At 34.3% G+C, this 17,214-nt stretch overlaps 1 protein-coding gene across 2 annotated transcripts in view; it reads left to right on the forward strand.

The window, feature by feature from the left end:
* The window catches only part of LOC150106618 (uncharacterized), a 51,678-nt gene extending 34,472 nt beyond the window's left edge, over positions 1-17,206 (forward strand). For both annotated transcript variants that reach the window (XM_090393229.1, XM_090393230.1), the window contains exons 2-6: positions 4,129-4,178; positions 11,555-11,659; positions 14,691-14,729; positions 15,200-15,247; positions 15,926-17,206. In XM_090393229.1, coding sequence (XP_090249355.1) covers positions 4,129-4,178; positions 11,555-11,659; positions 14,691-14,729; positions 15,200-15,247; positions 15,926-16,444 — 761 coding nt within the window. In that variant the 3' untranslated portion in view covers positions 16,445-17,206. The remainder of the gene's footprint in view (positions 1-4,128; positions 4,179-11,554; positions 11,660-14,690; positions 14,730-15,199; positions 15,248-15,925) is intronic.
* Positions 17,207-17,214: the final 8 nt, after the last annotated feature.

A 17,214-nucleotide genomic window follows, 5' to 3' on the forward strand; every position in this document is an offset into this window, starting at 1 on the left:
TGATAATAATAATCTTTCTGTGAAATGTATATTTATAAAAAATTGAATACACTGAGACACTAAACCCCTGTAGTGAGGAAAAAAATCTAACAGCTATAATACAGCAGCTCTCAACTGTATATAAAACATATAATGTTTGCGAGATGATGATAAAGATGATTTTTTATAGCATTATGACTAGAAATATGTTTACACATATGTGCAGTGTATAAATTGTAATAGCACGTATGAATTATGAAGATTAAATAACTATTCTTTAATTATGGTAATAATAATCCTCCTTATACTCAGGCCTAGTGGCCTGCTACGTTCATATTAGGCATGGCCTATTACGATTTGTCCTCTGTCTGTAGATACGTGTGTTCACGGGACTGGTTTGCCTGTTCTGAGAGACGAAAAACCCAGAGGAAAAAACCCCTACCTCCGTATGATACCAGTTAACTCACCGAAGAAGATAGATACCAGTAACCTGTGGAGTACCACAGGGAGCTGTACTCTCCCCAACTCTATTCAACGTTTACACGCACGATATTAATCAGCTACCACTCAAAGGTAAGATATTCCAATACGCAGACGATACAACAATAATATCCATCCATAATAACGCAAGCATAGCCCAAACAAATATGCAACATGACATAAATCTGATCATAGACTGGCTCACGAAAAACTCCATACACCTAAACTCAGAAAACACAAAATTATTGATATTCAGAAATCCACTGACTCGACCAGTTGATAACAAATATATAACCATCCAACATCCACTTTCCAACATAAAAAACACACAGAACAGCAAAACCACTACAGTCACTCAGGTTGAAACAATACGATACCTTGGAATTTACTTCGATGCAGATATGAACTGGAATAGCCACATAAACCATCTACACAACAAACTCCGAACAATAAATGGCAAACTCTACAGGTTACAAGACATAGTTCCCATACGCCTAAAAACACTAATATACAAAGCACTATGCCAAAATATACTAAGATACGCTATAACAACGTATGCTTTCTGTGCACCCTACAAATTAAATAGATTAATGTCGCTACAGTACAAAATGATAAAACTGATCTTTTGGGAACAAAGAGAAAATAACGACCTTATTGTTTTTTTTTGTACATTGCCATGTCAGAATTGTATACCATTGCAATGTCAGAATTGTATGTTATCACAAAATACTGACAGCAATACATTTATGTCACTATGCAGCTTTGCTAAAACATTATTTCGATGCCAATTACAGGACAGTCAGAAATACATACCGTATAACAAGACCTCAGACAACTAATTATATCACATATAAATACAATAATCACTACGGAAAGGCTACGCGAAACTTCTACATCCCAGACATGATAAACAAATTACCTTTTGAATACAGAAACCTTACAAACTACAATAGCCTGAAAGAGCTCTTAGGACGTACTATGAACAAGAAACACACTCAAAATACCATACAAACTTAATGAAACACAATATAATGAAACACAGTGACGCATCAATACATTCCAAGTGTGTGTGTGTGTGTGTGTGTGTGTGTGTGTGTGTGTGTGTGTGTGTGTGTGTGTGTGTGTGTGTGTGTGTGTGTGTGTGTGTGTGTGTGTGTGTGTGTGTGCGTGCGTGTGCGTGTGCGTGTGTGTGTGTGTGTGTGTGTGTGTGTGTGTGCGTGTGCGTGCGTGCGTGCGTGCGTGCGTGCGTGCGTGTGCGTGCGTGCGTGCGTGCGTGTGTGTGTACGTGTGCGTGTGCGGGCGCGGGTGCGCGAATTTCTCAATCATAGATTTCGTAGCTTCCCAACACAGCAAAAAAAAAAAAATAAATAATAACCAACTGGTGTCATTCTCAGATAAGCTTACATATAAGCTTCGAGGATGAAAGCAGAGAAATTAGTTCTCATCCAAGACAAAAAAAAATTATGTATCATATGTAACCAAATGCATGTAATGTACGTATCACATGTAAACCGATATATGTATGTATGTATTCTATGTAAACAAATGTATGTAATGTAAGTATCATATGTAAACAAATGTAAGTAATGTATCATATGCAATCAAATGTATGTAATAACTGTAACAAAAGTATGCAATATAGAGTGATTATATCCATTGATATTGTATATATAGAGCGCAAAATTGCAAAGAAACATCTGTAATAATCATCATTATGAATATTATAATAATATCCGTTGTAAACAGTTATTGTTATTATTATTATTAAAAAAACTTTATGTACGAGAAAGTATTTGTTATGCATAATTATCTTCATATAATGCATCCAATTTATCTGAGAAATAATAAAATGTTAAAAAAAATTGGACTTAGCAATGAAACTTTGGTATCGTGGTGTTACAAAAAGTGTAATTATTTTTGAAGACCAATAAGATTATTATTGTTATTAAAAAAAAACTCATTATTATTCGTTTACATATATCAATTCTACTTATTGTAACAAACGTTTGTATTATAGTCTTGATTTTTGTTTATCTACTTTTGTGTACATGCAGTTTCTTTAAAAGATAATAAATATTAAAAATGATTATTATTCTTATTATTTAATATATTCATGTAGTCTCAGGATTCATCGTGGGACATTACTAAACCACCTCTTACAATTGTTTCCTATTATAAACCTCACAAATGCATTTTTATTTATTAATTTCTTGTGTTGTTTGCGTGGTTTGCCTATTTTATCATATTAGGATTTTAGTCAATGTTAGTGACTGTGTACACGTTTTTTTTTTTTCAATTTAGAGCTAAGTGCAATAACATCACTCGTTTATAGATCATTTTTTGAATAAAAATATTTAAGTTATGTTTCGTATGTTTTGTCAAGTAATTATGTTAAATCCAACATTTACCAAACAGCTATAACGATCGATCACAGTGATAGAAAGAAGGTAGATTCAGAAACATTATATTTTTCTAAATTTTATTAACTGATATATGCCGAAGAAATATCAATTAATATATAATTATCTTTTGTATTTTGCATGACGTTACTGATTCTATAGCATTATTTAAAAATTATGTAAGTTACAGTTTTTCAAAATCGAGTTATACGAGCCACTTTTTCTTTCTGTGATGCATATTTATACTTATTACAATTTATACATTATTGTACAGTAAATAAATATATTCTATTATAGTCCATTATTATCCTTTTCTCTTCTTGGACGTCGACAAAATCGAAGGGTTCACTAACATAAATATATCTAAAGAATACAAAACATATAATCTGTTCAAAATGACATTTTTTGAAAAAAGACAATAAATAAACAAATAAAAGGAACTAGATATGATTGTGTGTGGTGAAGAACAGAGCAAAATGCAAATGCTATTGCTTTTTTTTTGGATGTGGAGCAAGGATGAGAACCACTTTAAACACAAACATTTTATATTTAATAAAATTATAAAACTAATGAAACTCTTAAATATTTAATAATTTTAAATGCATTTAAAATATTATAAAACAAACGAGTTTTAATGATATGTCTTGTCAATTAATTTGTAAACACCAGCAGTTTTTTTTATTTATTTATTTATTTTAATTTTAGCGATGTGTAGTGTCGTGTGTTTAACCACACAACAAGAGTATATTGTGTGTATGTATGATTAATTGTATCACTAACTAATTCAGGGCATTAATAGATGCTAATGAGACTTACATAAGAGCCAGGTAAGACTTAAGATTTTAAACCTCATTTTGAAGAGAAGTCTAAATAGATTCAGTATTAGGTATTTCTATTCTTCAGATAGCTTCTTCTTACATCTGACTTTGTTATTACTTTCATGCCTTAAAATTGAATATATTACAAAGAAAGAAAGAGAGATAGAGAGATAACACATATAACTATTTTTTTTCTTTTAAAATGTTTCAAAAATTTCTAAATTTGTATTCATTCTGCAGACTTGTATTCATTCTGTATTCATTCTGCAGACTTGTATTCATTCTGTATTCATTCTGTTAAGACATTAGAGATAACTGTTCATTTCAACTTTGTTGTTTAATTACTGTTCATTGATATGTGACATTGTTATGTATGAAGAATAATATGAACAAGTAATATTAATTTTAACTGTTTGATAATCTAAGTGTTAATTATTCTCTTTTACTGCCAGATAGATTCAAAGATGAAACTATAAAATGGATCGAGTCTTATCCTGTAAATGTGAGTGATTTCTGAAGAATATCTTTTATGATGTAAGACGAAATAAATATATAAATATAATGTAAGACGAAATGAATATATATATATATATATTCATTTTTTATATAAACTGACTAAAAATCCGAGAATTATAACAAATTGAGATTTATTTGATACGCAACATGTTTCGTCGGGATCGACTTCATCAGTCGACATATATATATATATATATATATATATATATATATATATATATATATATATATATATATATATATATATATATATATATATATATATATATATATATATATATATATATATATGAGACTTACATAAGAGCCAGGTAAGACTTAAGATTTTAAACCTCATTTTGAAGAGAAGTCTAAATAGATTCAGTATTAGGTATTTCTATTCTTCAGATAACTTCTTCCTTTATCTCTTTCTATTTCTTTTAGTTATCTCTTTCTTTTTTGCTATGCCGACAAATTTTCTATTGGATTAATGTCGGGAGAGTTACCTGGCCACTGAAGCAATCGGATGTTGTGATTTTTTGAGGAATTCTTTCACTTTGTTTGAAGTTTTGCATGGAGAGAGAGAGAGAGAGAGAGAGAGAGAGATCCTAGAGAAATACAAAGAAGACGAGTTCTTTGTATTTCTGGATCTGTGGGACCACTATTTTCTCCAATATTTTTATGTATTGGGCACTTTTTTTGGCCTCACGGGCTCACTTTAGTGAGTACGGGCATGGCAAACCCGAGATACCTGATGCTGGACCATCCCTTACTTCATGTAATATACGTCTGTTATATTATCTGTAGACTGGTTCCTCCCCTTGTTTCTTTCCTTCTTTCTTTTCTTCTTACTCCTTTCCCCCAATGCTATTAGAGTAATCGAGGGCTAGGGGTCAATCTTTCTTATTTTGCTATTTCATCTTATGTGGAAAGAGCCTCTGCAACCCTACCACTTTCTTCTTGCAGTGACTTCACTCCAAAATGTTAATATCGTTGTGCCTTATAACGCATCCCATGCTGCATGCAGAAAAACGCGTTCAGGGCTTAGGCAGAGGGTCCTGTTCGAGAAGTATATCAGAGTCTCCATCAAAAGTCAGTGATACTGTGAATAAGCATCACAGAAGGTATAAGATTAATCTAAGAAAGGAATTTTACATAGGCACATGGAATGTCCGGGGTCTACAGATGGGTACTCTTGAGATTGTCTGTAAAGAGATGGATGGGTATAAAATTGACATCCTGGGAATCACAGAGACCAGATGGAATGGAGACGGTCACTTCAAAAGACAAGATGGTGAGCTAGTTATTTACTCAGGTGGTGACTCAAAGCATCATGCGTAGCAGTGATACTGAAGAAAGCTCAGGCAAGAAGCCTTTTTGGTTATAACCCCATTAACGATAGGACACTTTCTATTAGACTTAAGGCTTAGCCTACTAATGTATCAGTTGTGGTAGTTTATGCACCCCCACAAATAGGCCTGAATAAGAGAGTGAAGAATTCTATGAAAACTTACAAACTCTTTTGGACTGCCTACCAAGGAGAGACATACTTTACATATTAGTGGGACTTAAATGCAAAAGTGGGAAAGAGTATGAGAGTTAGGCGGGAGTGAGGCATGGTTGGTTTGGGTGAACGTAACACCCGTGATGAAAGAATGTTGAAATTTGCCCGTGCTAACAGATCAGTTATTACCAATACCTCCTTCCAGAAATATCCACGACGGACCTATACTTGGACATCTAACATTGATAGGTTAAGGCACCAGATTGATTACATCCTGGCTTTCCAGCGGTGGAAAACAAGCATCTCTGATGTACATACTTGTCCTGGAGCAGATTGTGGTACAGACCATAAGCTAGTAAGAGCAAAAGTAGGATGAAGACTCTGAAAACTTCCAGGTCAGGCACATCCCACTAGATTGGATGTTTAGAGTAATTCCCAGTGGATTCACAGAAAAAACATTAACTCAGTTGGATGATGTTTTGGAGACGAGTGAACAGAACTCACCAGAAATTCTTTGGGAAGGAGTCAAGGTGATAACACAGGATACAGTGAAGAAGTATCTCGGTCCAATAAGAAGATCAAGAGACCCATATGGGAACTAATCAAAACATGGCGGTTGGAAAAACAAAGAGACAGGGACTGAAGAATACAAGAGATAACATAGAGAAGTCAGAAGAGCCACCAAGCAGGACAAGGAAAAGTTCTATACTAATAAATGTAAAGAGATAGAGTTCCAAATGAGAAGGCACAATTATAAAAGGATGTTTTATTTAGTTTGTGACTTAAAGCACAAGTTTAAGTCTAAATTGAATGGCATCAAAAGACAGGAATGGATCATCACTAACAGAAGAGTTGGGAATCAAAAACAGATGGAAAGAATACTGTGAGGAACTGTACAGCAGAGTGGATAAAGAAAATGTGGAGTCTTCTCACCAGGAAAATTTCGTTTTGGAATCTCCTCCACTTAGGCATGAAGTTGAAAGAGCAGTTGAGCAGCTTAACAGCAATAAGGCCCCAGGTGCAGATGAAATCCCAGTAGAGTTAATTAAGGCCACGGGGAACTGAGGGATAAGAGTGTTTCATAGATTGATTAAAAGGATATGGGAGACAGGATCATGGCCTAGAGACTGGAAGCAGTCGGTTTTCATACTACTACATAAGAAAGGTGATATGAAGGCGTTCAAGAATTAGAGAACTATTAGTTTGATATCTCATGTAAGCAAAATTTTATTGAAGATCATGCTAAATAGGATTGAGGCCAAACTTGAGGCAGAGATGCCCGAGGAACAAGCAGGTTTTACGAAAGGTAACGGCACCAGAAATCAGATCCTTTGCCTTAGACAGATCATAGAAAAATATAAAGAATTCAGACTCCCTCTGGTAATACATTTCTTATACTACTCTAAAGCTTTTGACTGTTGAGCATGTGAAACTGTGGGGCGTAATGAAAAAAATGGGTTTTCCTCAACACACCATCAGGTTGATAGCTAACTTGTATAAGGAGCAAGAAGTCATGGTAAGAACAGGTGTTGGGTTGACTGACTGGCTTCAAGTGGAAAAGGAGTTAGGCAAGGATGTTTACTTTCTCCTGGCTTGTTTAGTATATATGTGGAGGACATCTTGCGTGAAGCATTGGATGCGCTCAGGACAGGAATTAAGATAGGAGGTAGATTGATCAGTAATCTGAGGTATGCTGATGATACAGTACTCCTTTAATGACATGGAAGAACTAGGACTAATTCTTGAAAAAGTTAACAAGATCAGTAATAACAGAGGACTTCAACGCAATCCTAGCAAGACAAAGATTATGCTTCTCAAAGGAAAAAGAAACAGAGAAGCTCTTGAGAAACAAGTGTACCTTAGCGGAGAAAGAATTGAGGAAGTCAGCAAGTTTGAGTGCCTGGGATCCATTATTAATGTGAAGAATTGCTGTTCAGAAGACGTCAGAAAAAGGTTATGAATGGCTAAAACAACAGTCAGAGACCTGTCTAAAATCTGGAAGGATGGATCTATCTCCATGGGAACAAAGTTGAGGATTTTGAATGAAGTTTTTCCAACAGCACTTATGGATGTGAGACCTGGAACCCAAAGAAGTCAGATAAGAAACGGATATCTGCTTTTGAGATGTGGTGTTACAGAAGGCTGTTGAGGATAGCATATACTGAAAGGCGTACAAATGAATGGGTGTTAGAAAAGATTAGTAGAACTTTAAGGCTCCTTAAGGATATTGACAGAAGAAAGTTAAAATCTTTTGGACACATTGAAAGGATGGAGGGGGACTTCTCAGAACAGTAATAGAAGGAAAAGTTCCTTCTCTCTATCTCTCTCTGTTCAGTTACTGCATTTGAAAAAAGAAATTCAGTTGAAGTTTTCAACATTAATATTTCCAAGAATGATGACTTCATTCTTAGGGAAGTTGTACTGAAGCAAAATCATGAGAGATTTTTTAGCAAAAGAAGATCAAATAGAGATAAACGTAAAAGTAGGGAAGTATCTGACATAATACTTCAGATCGTACATATTCACATATGCCACCTTCGATACTCAAAGAGTAGAAAAAATAAAAATAAAATAAACGGAGTTTGCAATATAAGGTGTTTAGAAACAACTGATATCCAAAAACTATTTTAATTGCAGTTACAGACAGAATGGGATTTGTGTCTTGGAAGGTAGAGAAGACACTCTCTGTTTTTACTAGCAGATGGATTATTTAAACGCATATGTCTGAGTAATTTTGTTTTATTATTTACCCTTAATCTAAGTTCATTTCTACTATCAGCCTTTTCTAGGCTATATATATTTTTTCTTCCTATTATTATTCCATATGACATTTTCACCTCACGTTATAAAGTTTATTTCATCACATTCACACTTTCTTAGTTCTTTTTAAGATAACTTACGCATGTTTAAATTAATACGAGTGTCTCTTTCTTCCCAACACACTTGTTATTCTAATAACGATTTTTTTGGTGTGTTTTGAGAAAAGTTTTCTGTTTCATTACCGATTGTGTGTGTGTGTGTGTGTGTGTGTGTGTGTGTGTGTGTGTGTGTGTGTGTGTGTGTGTGTGTGTGTGTGTGTGTGTGTGTGTGTGTGTGTGTGTGTGTGTGTGTGTGTGTGTGTGTGTGTGTGTGTGTGTGTGTGTGTGTGTGTGTGTGTGTGTGTGTTAACATCCCTTTAACAAAAATTTAAAACAATCGTCAGACTGTTTTGAATTTTTCGTTTTTTCATCAGAAGTTAGGCAGAAAAACCTTACAAGGAAAGAGCACTCCCGAAAGTATCATCAAAAGGCACTAATAAAAATCAAATACGAGGATTGTGCTCTCGACCTCGACCATAGATGTAACACTATCCGGAAGATTGTTTTTTTTTGTCTGAGTTGGTATATCTGTCATACGCATCCATGTGAAATTCTCAGTCAGTCTATCAAGTAGTCTATTTGTTTTATACAGCTGTCTGAAGCAAAAGTGTTGTCTGTATTCCTTGAAATGAATAAAATTGAGTATCGTGCGGTTATAAAATTCTTTGTAAAAGAAGGTCTAACGCCAAAAGAAATTCATTCGAAGTTCATAAAAGTTTATGGGCAGTCTTCTCCTTCGTTTTCTATAATTAAGAAATGGGCTGCCGAGTTTAAACGTGGCCGTACCAACCTTGAAGATGATCCACGTGAAGGACGTCCAAAAAGTGTAACAACCACAAATCATCGATCAAATGCACGATATGATATTGGATGACCGGCAAGTCAAAGTGCGTGAAATTACTGAGACTATAGGCATTTCAAAAGAACGTGTAGGATATATTTTACATAAAAAATTGAATATGAAAAAGCTTTGCGCGAGATAAGTGTCGCGCTTGCTCACAGCAGATCAAAAACTCAATCGCATGAAAATCTCTGAACAGTGCTTGGAGCGTTTTAACAAGAATAACACTGATTTTATGCGTCGATTTATTTCTATGGATGGACTTGGATTCACCATTACACATCAGAATCCAAGCAGCAATCAAAAAAGTGGACAGAAACCGGTTGTTCAGCTCCAAAGAAGATAAAGCCGGTTCTATCAGCAGGAAAGGTCATGGCATCAGTGTTTTGGGATGCTAAAGGCATTTTTTTAGTTGATTATCTTGAAAAGGGTAAAGCAATAACAGGGGAATATTATTCCGATCTTTTAACCAGACTGGACGAAAACATTCGTGAGAAAATACCTGGTTTGCAGAAGAAAAAAAATCATCTTTTATCAGGACAATGTACCTGCTCACAAAGGTGTTTAGGCAATGGGAAAATTAAGGGATCTGTATTATGAATTGTTCGAATATCCACCCTATTCCCCAGATTTGGCTCCCTCTGACTTCTGTCTCTTCCCAAAACTAATACTAAAACTAAAACTAAAACTAATGCGTTTTTCTTCGAATCAAGAGATGATTGCAGCTGTAGAGGAGTATTTTGCAGATCTTACTGAGAACCACTACAGGAACGGGATAATGGCGCTGGAGCATCTCTGGAATAAATGTATTAGTCTTAAGGGAGATTATGCTGAAAACTAAAAATAACTTTGAAATTATAAGTTCTTTTTTTCATTGTTAGGCCGAGAACATTTCAGACCACCCTCGTATATGAGCATTGGGGCAGATGTTTTCCAAGTATTGCAATACGGAAGCAACTGAGATACAAAAATTGCGTTCTAATAATTTTCAAACTTTTTCTTTCAAATTTAATTATTTGGCTATAAAATAATAATTAATTAATAATAATATTTTTATCATTAACAACAAATTTGAAATTATTTTTGTATAATATTTTTTTCTACATGCACCTACTATTAATTCATTTCTTAAATGAATTACTACTAGTAATTCATTTAAGAAAAATACATCTTTAGGAAATGGAATAGTTTCTCGTGTAATCAGACTTATGTTTTTGTTTATTTAATTCATTTGAGTCATTTTACTTTATTTATGGTTGTCATTGGTATATTAGTTGGATTTTTGTAATATAATATCTGCCGAACAGGACAATGTTGAGAAGTAGAATGTCAATATCGACCAATACTGAATTGTTTTTTCCTGTATTCTGAAAATGTGAATCTGTTTCGTTCGATGAATGAGACAAACACATCAAAGAATAAAAGTTGTCCGTTTTCTTCAATTCCTACTGTAAAACTAAATTTTTGAATTTATGCTGTTCAAAAAATTGTTGAAAATATGGAGTATTTCTTTGGAGCCTAGTCAGGCGCGGAAACTATTATCGACAATAATTTAGCGATATTTGTAATTCACTGGTTCATCTTTTCAATATATTCAATATACACATTACTAGGTGAAGGTGAAATTGATAAACCAATGACTACACGCTTTTGCTTATACTAATTATCTTCTACCTGGAAGATTTTGTTGCCTAAAGACATCGTGTGAAAACAGTGATGGTTTGGTGGACGGAATTCTTCTAGTAAGAATAACATTTGTTTTCTGAGCACATTGATGATAAGACTTATTATGTATGTCTAAAACTTCATAATGTAGTTGCAGGACCCAAAATCGTATCGTTTACGTTGTTAATAAAATCTTTTGAGTTCTTGATGTGAGAAATTGTTTTACCGACATCGAAACACATATTCCTTTGTCTCACGAATCCTTGAGCATCCAAAATCCGTAAAGAGGCTATCCCATTACCTTCAATTATAGATGCGTGGCATTCTCCAACATATAATCTAAATAGTTGACAGAACATAGAATACTTCATGTCGGTAAAACGATCTCTCGCATCAAGAAATCAAAAGATTTCATTATCAACAAAACAAAATATATCCGAATAATTTTTATTTCTAAAGTTTTCTTGAATTTTCCAAACTTTACTTGAGAAATAAAAGAATATTTGTCTTCACAGATATTAAAAGTAATAAAGAACTGTGCAACGAAATTTCATCCTAACGTCGGCGATGATTTGAAAAAACTTCCAAATGAATACTGCAAACAAAAGAAGAGAAGCAAGGTAATTATAACACATATCATTATTAACTGATTTAAAAACAAAAAAAAAATTGCTTATAAAGCAGCGAAGCGCTGCTTATTATAAACAGAAATCAACTTTTTGCTTGTCTAAAATTTCTAGATTTATTTATTTGTTGTTTTAAGGATACTTGCGACATAAGACTGAATGATATAATCACGTAATCACAAGAAAGATATTTATTTAACCAAATATTTCGGTCTGGAAATAGCAGACCATCGTCGGTGGTATTACAAGAACAGTTTAAAAAATATACAAGCTAGAATAAGTATTCTAGTATTCTAGCTTGTATATTTTTTTTAAACTGTTCTTGTAATACCACCGACGATGGTCTGCTATTTCCAGACCGAAATATTTGGTTAAATAAATATCTTTCTTGTGATTACGTGATTATATCATTTAGATTTATTTATTTTTTTTAATTTTACAGCAGCTATTAAGACATTTAATGAAGTAAAAATGTTTACTAGATTAAATGCTCGAGAAGTAAATGAATAAATAATCTACAGTATTATTAGTCCGCTAAAGGCAATGTTTTCTTTAGGTAATATTTTAGCCAACCAACTCAGTTTTTGCAACACAACAAAGACAGCTGTTGTGTTGCAAAAACTGAAACTGTATCAGTTTCAGTTTTTTCAGTTTTTCAGAATGGTCCTCTCTGTTATCTTTAACAGAGAGGATCATTCTTTGCTAGACTTTAAGAAATCTGTGAATGCGCTGAACAATGACTGCGAAAAATTCGTAGCTTCGGTCCTTGAATCATGGATTTTTTGTTTGTTCAAAAAAAGATGTAGATTAGATCCCCTCAATGACACCAGGAACATTCGTAGAACTTTTCAGTTGAAGTTAAAACTTTCAAATTTTCATGCCTACAACGAAATGTGGACGTAAATTTATTGCCAGCATACTCATGGATTATATTACACAAAACACGTGTTATAAATTTCGTATGAATTAAGTTGCAATACGTTTTTGGCAAAAGTTACAAATTGCCTAAGGACGTAGTTAAGGAATTATGCTTACTGAAAAGTGTGTGGAGAGATATAAGTATGGAATATGTCCACCTTGAACTGCAATACAGCTCTCGCCATCTCGTACCATTGCTTAGCACCAAGCGATTCAGGAGGTCTCGAGGCAAAGTGGCTCACTTCTCTTTCAGATTCAGAGCAAGGATAAAGACACCTTGCTTTTTTTTTTTCTGGAGGGGAATTTAGAGTAATGCTTCTCTCTCTCTCTCTCTCTCTCTCTCTCTCTCTAGTGTTTCTTCCCAAACATGTTTTATGAGGTTGATATCTCGGGAGCGGGCTGGTCACGCGATTCGATTAATATCTTCGGTCTACAGAAGTATCTCCACTTCTAGTGTACGATGTGGTGTGGTGTGGCACTCATCCATAAAAATGAATTCTTCGACTATAGCACGACGGAACAATCGAAATGACGTTGAAGAACTTCGTTGCAATATCGTTCTCCAGTCAGTCGCTTTTTCTAGCACCTGTAGTTCGGCGCGTCCATTAAGCATAATGCCTCACTACACCATGACTCTAGCCCCATCTCCATCCTTTTCAAGGGCATTCTCACGATGGTAAGCAGCACCACTTTCACTCCGGATCAAGTGTCATCTAGAATCGGCGGAAAGACTAAACTGGCTCCTATCGGTAAAGAGTACATTAGCCCATTGGTGTCTTGTCCAATTTTTATGGATACAACACTACTGAAAACGTGCTCTACAATGAGCTGTGGATAAAGCGATGCAGACTAACTATCGGGCGTATAGGTCTATTTGTCACAGAGACGTCTTGCCACAGTTTGTCGAGATATCCGCTTACCTGTGCTTGAATGGAACCCAGTTAGTCGGCTCCATTCAAGCACAGGTAAGCTGACATGCAAGCTGACATGTCGTGGTGCGTCGAAGAGATTTTTCTAAAATCTCTTCAGCCAGTAATAAAAAATAGTTAAAAAATGACCGAATTGAGAATTATGACGGTGTGCGGGAAAATATACTGAATTTTCAATACCACGTGAGCCCTAAGGCGATACAAACTCAGCGACGAGATTGACTCTACACTCATTAGACTTGCATAATCGATCTTTGACTGTGCGTGCCTTGCTTGAAGTGTTTCAATAGGAATTGGGGAAAATGCAATAGTAGCACTTCGCGAGTACAAACGTTTACTTGACCCCGGAAGAACAGCTATTAACCTATACAAATCCGGCCATCCTTCGAGTACTGCTCTCACATCTAGGGAGGTTCTCCCTAAGAACTCCCTAAAAATACTCCAAGCAATACAAAAGGGAGCAGTCAGACTAATTATCGACTCATCTCTTACCAAATCACTCCAACCATTCTCGAACCGGCGTCTAGTATCTACTGCGTGCATTTTCTATAAATATTTGCATGTCAAATGTTCATCAGAACTATCCTCAGTAATTCCTTCACTTTCTACCAAATCCATTGAAATACATGCAGCTGCCACCAAACATCCCTTCACCAATCAAACTGTCTACTCATAGAACGAGTTTCTCTTCCTCCTTCATTTCTATTGATGGTGTATTGTGAAACAGCCTTCCCTCCCATGCATTTCAGAAGGAATACAACGTGCAGGTCTTCAATTCAAACTGAATGTTTATAAAATTTAAATGTTATTAATACTGGTTTATAGAAATAACAAATGTATGTAATTTTCAACCTATTATTAATTATCATGGATTAAGATACTAATGACGCATCAACGAATGTGTAATTGATTATGCAATATGGCTCTGCTGAAAGAGTTAGGCAATCTGAAAACGATTGCCTAAGTCTTTAATTTGATTCAAAGCACCCTTCAACCCCTGCCCCTAATAAGTAAGGTGGTACTCTCTCATACCGGGCGATGAAATTGATCGCCCATCTAAACTCATTCACAAATATTTACGTCCTTAATTCGACCAATGTGATACTCAACACATTGTGTCTGCAATATTCACTTGCAACATGTACATTTAACTGAAATGTACTTTATTTATTTTACAGTTTCCTGAATGCTCAGTGGATGAGGTAGAAAAGGCTCGTGTAAGTATTTTTAAAATAATTTTTTTTTTGTTGATTACAGTAACTATCTCATTAAGTCAGGCGTTCCTCTGCAAAACCATCTTTAGGTGGTTTTGCAGAGGAACAACAAAAAACATGTAAAACGTTTAGTGTGTGTGTGTGTGTGTGTGTGTGTGTGTGTGTGTGTGTGTGTGTGTGTGTGTGTGTGTGTGTGTGTGTGTGTGTGTGGAAACTTTGAGGTTTCAGTCTGTGCTTGAATCTACTAGAAATACGGTATTGCGCAAAAAATATTGAATTTTAGCCGTACTACATATATGTATTTATGTACTTATTTATCTATATATACATATCTATTCACTATTCACTACGTTTTTTCCCCCGCCATACTGTAGATTAAGCTGTATTCAGTTATACAAAGATGTCTAAGGCTATGATAATTTTATTAAGTGTGTCATGTTTTAGCCACTTTTTTTTGTTTATTTCATTAACAGAAAAAAATAACCAAGAAACAAGAGAAAGAAGCTTATGAAGCAGCCAGGGTAAGTCGTATATTTACAAAAATTCAATTAGTATTAAGGGTAGCATAATAATGTTATGCATCATATACTGCATACATATTCTTTAGTTAGATGGACGTGTTTGGTCATGGTGACTGCAGGAGAATGTCAATTTCTGAGTGCATCTCTCCATCTGTTTATAGTGGTCTCAGTTATATTATGGGGATGGCAATAATTTGATTAAACCATACATTGTTCTGAAGTGAACATCAGAGTTCTGATTTGTATGTTGGAATTTATTTATTATCATTTGAAATGTTCATATTGTTGTCCATCGTAGGCTCGCACAGCTATCCATTTTCCATTTTTTTCTAAAATATAAAATCTTTCTCCGAAGAAAACATGAATATTATTAAAGGGCTTTTCTCATGCCTCGCAGTATGTCTGCGCGCAACTTCGAACACTTGAGAGAACTTAAGATGAAATCAGAAAATCCTTTGTCCACAAAAAATGTGAGCAGACTGAAATTAAAACTTAAAATTAATAAGGGAAATCAGAAGTTTATGTGAGGGTATATTATTATTTATAAATTATATTCAAGAATTCAATCCACGAATTCAAGATTCATGTGTTGGTCATTATTATGATCATTATTGAAAGTTTATATGAAAAGAAATAAATATAAACAATTAATATATATTCTGGTTGTTTCTCTTGCAGCAAAGGGGTATGAGTATTCTTTCAAAAGTATCTAAAGTGTTTGAAAAAGAACATGAGCTCAATGAAAATACCGGTGAAGTAGTGAAGAAAAATCCAGGTGGAGACAGAGATGATGAAGGGGAAGATGAATTAATTGGAAAGGATGATGAATATGATGACGGTGAAGCCGCTGGAAAGGATAATGATGAAGACGACGATGATGGTAAGTACGAAGAACACGTCGACGATACAAATAAAGCACCTGCTCAGGAGGTGGAAGAAGATGACGACGACGACGATGAGGCTGATGATGACGAAGAGGATGTTGATGATGATGAGTATGGTAATGATGAGGATGATGATTATGGTGGTGGTGATGATGATGGTGATGATGAAGATGAAGATGTTGATGAGGTAGATAAACGTGATGCAGCATCTAATGCAAAGCCTGGTAATAAAATGAATCAAGAAGCTCATAAAGACGGCAAACAGAAGAAGAAGAAGAAGGATAATGATGGAAGTCGTGCGAAGGCCAATTAGTTAAAAGCTTGTGGCGAAGATTTAAATCCAAGTGGATGATAATTATATATGCAAAGATAAAGGCTAGTAACAAATCATCTGAAATGTATCGCGTGTTTATTTTTATTTTCAGTATACTCTGCATGAAGAGTATGTATATTTGTTAAATATTCTTTAAAATAAGAATTAATTTACATATCTCAGATCATTGTGATTATGCAGTATATGGGATATGTGGAAATGATGCAAAGAAGTCTTTATAATGTCAGCATTAAAATGTAGACTAACATTTTAACTCTCACATAAGGAGGAAAACAGCTTAGAATACACTAAACCTATTCCTTTGAAATCAGTGTATTCTTTTTGTATATCAATTATTCTTTTAATTTCTGCTGCTGTTGTTATTGTTATAGATTTATAGAGTACTGTTAATATTTGCAATTTTAGATGTCTATACAATATAACATTATGTTTTATTTTATCGGTTCAAGAACTATTTGTGAATTTTTATTCTATTGATATTTTCTTACATAAAATCGCAAAAAGTTTGAAGAATTTTTCGCGATAAACATTACAAATTAACAGCTCATCTTTGCCCTTTTTTATTTTTTGATGATGATGATGATTGATAATATTTTAATGCACTTAGGACAAAACTCGTATGATCACCAGATGTAATTTTACGCTATTAATTCATATTTCCAGATGTAGAACTTGCAATATCTTGCAATTGTATTAATCTTTTGATGTCTCCTAATAAAACCAACGTAATGAATTTGAAAAGTTGGTCT

This window comes from Typopeltis vanoorti, chromosome 5 (genome assembly GCF_054136105.1).
Source record: "Typopeltis vanoorti isolate ZY-2024b chromosome 5, IOZ_Tvanoo_1.0, whole genome shotgun sequence".
Classification (NCBI taxonomy): domain Eukaryota; kingdom Metazoa; phylum Arthropoda; class Arachnida; order Uropygi; family Thelyphonidae; genus Typopeltis; species Typopeltis vanoorti.